General features: G+C 37.3%; 1 protein-coding gene across 1 annotated transcript; it reads right to left on the reverse strand.

The window, feature by feature from the left end:
- Positions 1-3,629: 3,629 nt before the first annotated feature.
- Positions 3,630-5,794, reverse strand: LOC147438296 (uncharacterized). Its single transcript, XM_086486731.1, has 3 exons — positions 5,151-5,794; positions 4,743-5,078; positions 3,630-4,092 (listed from the first exon to the last, which is right to left on the reverse strand). The coding sequence occupies exons 1-3, from the start codon at positions 5,792-5,794 to the stop codon at positions 3,630-3,632; spliced, it is 1,443 nt and encodes a 480-aa protein (XP_086342857.1).
- Between the last annotated feature and the right edge of the window lie 1,371 nt (positions 5,795-7,165).

The following is a 7,165-nucleotide window of genomic DNA, read 5'->3' on the forward strand; positions in this document are numbered from 1 at the left end:
TAAAATTTTTTCTTCAAAGGCATCAACAATAAGATTTTTTACACTTGGAAAATATTTACAATTTCGTGGGCGCTGCAAGAAAAGAAGACAACATTAGTACTCAAAGATTAAAATGAGAGAGAGAGAGAGAGAGAGAGAGAGAGAGAGATGATCAACATGGCCACTTAAACACTTCAAAAAAGTATAAGCGCAATACGAACACTTCAATTACTAATTGTCATGCCAAAAAGTGTCAAGAGGTTCATTAGGTTAAAGTCTTTACAACAACCTTAAAATTTTTTTTTACGACTCATATTCTACTCTATAATTGGACGGTTGAGGATCGCTCCAATATACTGCATTGATAAACTTCACAATCAATTTTAAAATTTCAAACTCTTCATCCGAAATGTAAGATTTGTGATTGTGATATATCTTTCGCAACTGAATATCACAACCACAAACATTGACATAATAAATATCAATCATATGTAGTTCTTGTAGGACTCTCATCAATTTTATTTCGCTCAATATTTGTGACACTTTGCATAGTGAAATGCTTAACCACAATTTCTATACCACCCATCAGCATACGAATACACCCAATGATGCCACCAACACCATGTACCATATCCTTGACAAATGTACTCTTCCTTAACTTTCAAATATATAATCATCCTTGTATGTATTGGGAGAATAGCCAATACATCATGACCCATGTTAACCTACATTAGCATATGAATACACCCAATGATGCCACCAACACCATGTACCATATCCTTGACAAATGTACTCTTCCTTAACTTTCAAATATATAATCATCCTTATATGTATTGGGAGAATAGCCAATACATCATGACCCATGTTAACCTACATTAGCAATTCGCAAATTTCTCTCTCTCTCTCTCTCTCTCTCTCTCTCTCTCTCTCTCTCTCTCTCTCTCTCTCTCTCTCTCTCTCATTAACCTATGTAGTAGATAAAAACCGACTTCAATAAGCCAACAGTAACTAAAAAAATATGGTACCTAGAATGCATAAACAATGGATCAAAGTGTTCGATCATCTAGAGAAGTTGAGCCTACGACACACTCTACTTGGAACTCTCAAGATCCAAGGTCCAACACGTCGAACACTACGACCGAGGCATCGAGGTGATTCACCCAAAGAATAGATTCTAAACATCCATTCATTCACTCCATAGGGACCGTATGAAAAGTTGCAATTGAGAGGGCGTTGCATACCTAACTCTCGTATAGTGATTCACATATCATCTATATCAAACTCTATGTGATAATAACCTACAACACTTTTAAAATATCGTGCTTCATATAATGCCAAGATAGAATGTATGCAATAATATTGAAGGCTGTAATGAAAATAACAACCAACCATTCAGACATAAAAAGTAACAACACATTTAACATCATATGGATTCAAGTTCAAGCTATACGCACTGAAGGATCTCAAAATCCTCGACAATACGAACAATATCCTCAGCATGTGCAGAACCCCTCCACAATGGAGGATCTAGAAAAAATGTTACACGTGTAAAATACAAAATAAAGGCCAAAAAGTTCTCATTCATGGTAAATATAAGTAACAAAGATAAGATTTTACATTTACATACCTCTAATATAAGTAGGTACATCATTGAGGGTGTACAAAACCATGATGTATTGTGCCATTCTTTATCTGCTCTAACAGCACAGATTTGGAAGTTTAAGAGGAGAAAATATGAAATAGAATAAAGAAGACTTTCACGATCATACCGTAGAGAATCATGTCCTTCTTTCTTTTGTTTTAGTGAAGGATTTGAGAGAGAGAGAGAGAGAGAGAGAGAGAGAGAGAGAGAGAGAGAGAGAGAGAGAGAGAGAGAGAGAGGAATGAAAGCAATTCAAAAGACTTTGAAATTTCATAACTTCACAAAGAGACAATACAAAATAGTTATTCAAAGTGTAGCCTTCAAGAGACCACATTAGGGATTCTATAATTCCAAGGACCTATGTTGTATACATTTTGCAAGATACGGGGTGGTGTTTCAACTTGAGTAAATATCCTCAATCAATATGGTGTAGTGCGGTCTCCAACAACTCCCACCTGTTGTGCATTGACTGGCCTCTCGTCACTCACAAACCAAATATTAACTTGAATTTGACGATGCTCGTGGTTCGAAGAAAATGCAACATGGTAGTATCCAAGAACTTCCATGGACATATCTCTACCTAAGTATAGCATTTCATAAACACCTACAATGATAAAACCTCGATGGGAGTGATCTCTACAAAGGCATCCATGAATTATGTAGAGCAATAAAAGCTTAAAACTACAAATATACCATATATAAAAACTCTTACAATATAATACGAGTTTGATCAAATAAGATCACCAAAAACATAGCAGGAACTCTTCCCCTCCATTGCGGTGGAACTTCAACAGAGTAAGTCAATGTATAAGCCAATCTTCTCAAGAAAATAATAGGTCAAGTTGATAAACTAATTTAAAAAAGAAGATAAATACCTCGAATGAATTCAGTGATGTGACCCACTACATAGGAGGCACTGCGTCGAGGATCCATCTGTGGGCAATACTTTGATCTAAGAGATATGAACAAAATTTAACATCAAGTGTGTCTGACTTTAAGTGAGAGCCACGATGTCAATTTGAACTTATTGTTATGAGCGCGCTAGTTGTAATACTTCCTTGAATACAATGTTTGGAGTGTAGTAACACTCCACTTGAGTGTTTTCAGTATTGACAACAATCCTCATAGAAGCTGCACTTGGTACACGTGACATTGCAACATACAACTGTCCATGAGAGAAGATTGATGATGCAAGATATAGACCAAGAATTCCAAGTGTTTGCCCTTGTGCTTTGTTGACAGTCATCCCAAAAGCAAGACTGATTGGAAACTGACAACGCTTCATTTGAAATGGAAGCCCCTGATGGCTTCCAAAATAATAAAGTCAATCCTTGGAAGAAAAACTCTCTCCCACAATATTTGATCATGTAACTATCTCTGCCTCAATTACCTTATGATGAAATTGCTTGCATATCAATCTAGTTCCGTTGCATAATCCACGTCTTGGATCCAAATTTCGTAGTAACATGATAGGAGCATTTTCTTTCAAGACTAAAGCATGAGGTGGAAAACCACCACCAAGAGTAAGGCTATTCAGATATTCAATTGTGTACAAATGTGTGTTTTCCTCTGACATACAAATTGAATCTGCACTCAGATACTCTTTGCAATCTCCATGCATTCTTTGTAATGCATAGTCATTAATTAAATCCACCTCTTTATTCCGTGGAGCAAGTATTGCTCGATCTCTGAAAAAACTTGCATGATCTTGCAAATGACACAAATCTCCATATATAAAGCTTAGAAGATCTACCAAACTATTTCTTGGAAGCATCATGTGTGAAGGTATTTTGACTCTGTCTAAGTCTCCTCCATCATCCATAACCCCATTGCCAATATCAAGCACCCAACAGGAAAAACTTTGTTGAAGTGAATTTGAACCGCAATCAACTATACACATATTTTTGGTAAGCCTCAGTATCTTTGTATATTTCCATATGTGAGAATGACACAACGAAGCATTTACAATATCTGTATGACTACCTTTTGGTACAACAGGTAGTATTTGTCAAAAGTCACCTCCAAGCAAAATGACTTTTCCACCAAACAAAGTATCTCGCTGCATATTATCTCTTAAAGTTCTGTCCACTACTTCAAATGCATAGCGATGTGTCATGAGAGCTTCACCCCATATAAGTAAAGCTGCATTCTTTAGAAGTTCTGCAAGTTGATTTACCTTTATATTGCAAGTTGCTTCAGAGTGAAGCTCCAAAGGTATCTTAAACCTAGAATGAGCAGTTCTTCCATTGCTCAAAATCAAAGCTGCAATACCCGAGGATGCACATGCAAGAGCAACTCTACAACTTCCTCGCACTCGTGAAAGAAGTGCATTATATAAGTAGGTTTTTCCTGAGCCACCAAGACCATCTAGGAAAAATACCTTCCCTGAATATGTGTCAACCGCTTGTAGCACTTGGTGATAAGCATCTCGTTGATCCTCATTTAAGGAAGTCTCCATACTATCTACTATACTACATTGTTCATCAACATTGAACATTGTTTCTTCAGCCATATCACCATTTTCACTTAAGGATACCAATGTTGAGTCTATTGCAGGCAACATATATTCACAAAGCCTCTTGCCATGTTGTTGCAAAAAGCATTCTATATGAAGCAAAGCTTGATTTTTTTCCATATCAAATCGCACACTTGCATCTCAAATACGCATCCTTAGGGCATAAACATAGTCCTCACAAAATTCAATACAAAACCTGTCCCAAAGAGCACCGGATGAAGTGGCTCACAAAAGACTAATATGATTGCAAACAATTGTCTCAACTGCATTCCATTTTGAAAAAAAGATGCCTCTTGGAGGCAAATTGACCATTCTTCATCATCTTGCAATAATCATCTAGCTATACATGCCTCCTTGTATGTATCATAAATGTGACCATCATACATACGCAAGTCTTCAAAACACTTACATTCCTTGCAAATATTGAGAAGCATTTGTAGGTAATAAACCTCACCAGCAGTAGGGACAATATTATACATTCTTCCAATAGAAACACCCTGTTGTCATGGAGACCATGCCTTTCGACTTTTATTCCATACCCAATCATTTGGAAAGTCAGTATATGTGAAGCTATTTGCTTCAAGATAGTTTTGATTTGCAACAAACCATTCTGTCAAGGTAGTTTTTCTATTTTGCTCATTATCTAGCAAATGTGATACATCATCACCATCTTGAAATGTAACCATATTCTGCAATGGAAGGTGTACTTGTAATCGTTGAATAGCTGGCCTTCCACTATGCATGTCGAAGCCAAATATTCTCCACATAGCCTCAGATGCAGAAACATAACGTGCATTGAGATAACTATTGATCTCATCAGTAGCTCCTTCACCATCTTGAAGGACAACAGTGGCTCGATCTTGTCCCTTGTAGACATACTTATAAAGATATTTCACGACAGTGACAGTTGAGCAAATCTCCACATTAATATGGGCTTGGTATCTTAGTGATAAGAGAGGGTTGTAAGGAACAACTCAACGATTATCTAAATTATAATTTTTAGACGTAACAAACCTTCCATCATCTCTTCTCATATACACAGGATATCCACTTTTGTTTATATTTGTAGACGTAGAAAATGTTCGTGGAAACTTGAATCTACACTTACCATCAACCATACATGGAGAACGTGGGTTCAAAGGACCACATGGCCCATGAACATTACAATAAATCACTACATCAAATAATTTTGGAAACACATTCTTGTCAGGGAGCTCTGCACAAACCAACTTGTCATAGTGTAATGTATCTATGAGTTTATATTTGGATGCAAGTATCAACAATATATGTGCATGAGGAAGACCTCTCTTCTGAAACTCAATCACTGAAACATGTCCAATCACCTCCCCAAATACGGCTTGCTTGATAAGTAAATGCATCATATCTTGGAACTTCTGATAAAACACTCGTATTGTCACATCAGGACGATCAACAACACTTTGTCCAGGTAGTAATGCATCATCTATTTCCTTCCATCGTGGATTACATGTGAATGTGATGAAGAGATCCGGTTTACCCCTACTACAAACAATTGTCATTGCATCTTGAAATAGTTGGCACATATATCTTGGACCTCCAACAAAAGACGAAGGCAAAACAATTCTACAGCCGACATTTTGACCTTCAGCCCTCTCTAAGCTATCTCTAGCCTCAACCATGTCAACCAATCCTTGGTACACTTCACCATGAAGTGTTTTTTGGTTATTTTGCATCCACAAAATCCGTGACTCCTCTAGAGTACTATAAGCATCCATGACATACTGTTGTAATAGCCTACCTCCTCAAAGAAGACACTCCACTGTATCATCTCTTATTTGTAAGCGAAAGACATAATATTGCTTTTGACTCAAATTTTTTCCATCGGTAGTCTGTAAATAAAGATGCCACCCATCCTCTCCACTTGGAAATATTAAAACATACAATAAGGATATGTAAGCTCGATGCATGCTGTAGATTCTTTTCAAAACCCCGTGTTAAAAATTCAGTACAATGTCGTGATAGCCAATATTTCTATGATCCCCTTGTCCTGGCATAATTGCAGCAACTTCAGAACCCCTTGGAGCAAGATATTGCCAACCATCACAACGATGCTCCGCAATAACCATCCTCATATTGGGTACAATAGCATCTCCAGACAAAGAAGCAGCAGATCGTAGAGCATTTGCATAGGGATTTATTCTATGCATCATCACTTGTAAACACTCTAAATACTACGATCTGAATTTGAAACATGATGCAATCTGTTGCTCAACTCATGTTCGGTATCAAAAAAATATAACTGTGCAAAGCGTGGAACTTCATTTTGTCCTTCGACTGGTGTTAAAGAACCAATGCTATGATAGATAGAGCCGTGAACCTTAAAAGTGTATACACCTCTCCCATCATAATTAATAGTCTCATCGATATGGGCACCAAGAGACACAAATACCAATGCATTTTTATATCCTCGAAATACAAAGCCTTCTTACATCTGTACACTTTGTCCTCTTGTCCTTTCTTGACAAAAACCGCGAGGCTGTGTTACATAAACTTCCTCAAATATTTCACCATTCAAGAAAGCATTAACAATGTCAGATTGATGTACATCCCAACCAAAATGAGCTGCTAATGCACATAGAAAACGCACAGTAGTCATACGACTAGTGGGAGAAAAAGTCTCTTCATAATCTATACTTGTTTGCTGTGCATAACCCTTTGCAACAAGTCGCGATTGATCCCACCATCTGGCTTGCATTTCAACTTGTAAACCCACTTCGTACCAATGGCCTTTTTGCGAAGAGGCAAATCACATAAAGTCCATGTGTCATTTTCTATAAGTGCATCATATTCTGATTGCATGGCAGCCATCCAATATTTTGAATTCTGTGCTTCATCAAAAGACAGAGGTTCTTCAACATCATGTAAGCTAGACACATCCAAAGCATAACAATCTGATGCATAAGATGCATGGCCAAAGCTTGAACGAGTACGACTAGACAAAGGTGCATCCAATTTATTGTCACGCAATGTATGCACCATCCATTTTGGCA

This window comes from Adiantum capillus-veneris, chromosome 17, assembly GCF_014529385.1.
Source record: "Adiantum capillus-veneris isolate H3 chromosome 17, ASM1452938v2, whole genome shotgun sequence".
In the NCBI taxonomy this organism is placed as follows: Eukaryota; Viridiplantae; Streptophyta; class Polypodiopsida; order Polypodiales; family Pteridaceae; genus Adiantum; species Adiantum capillus-veneris.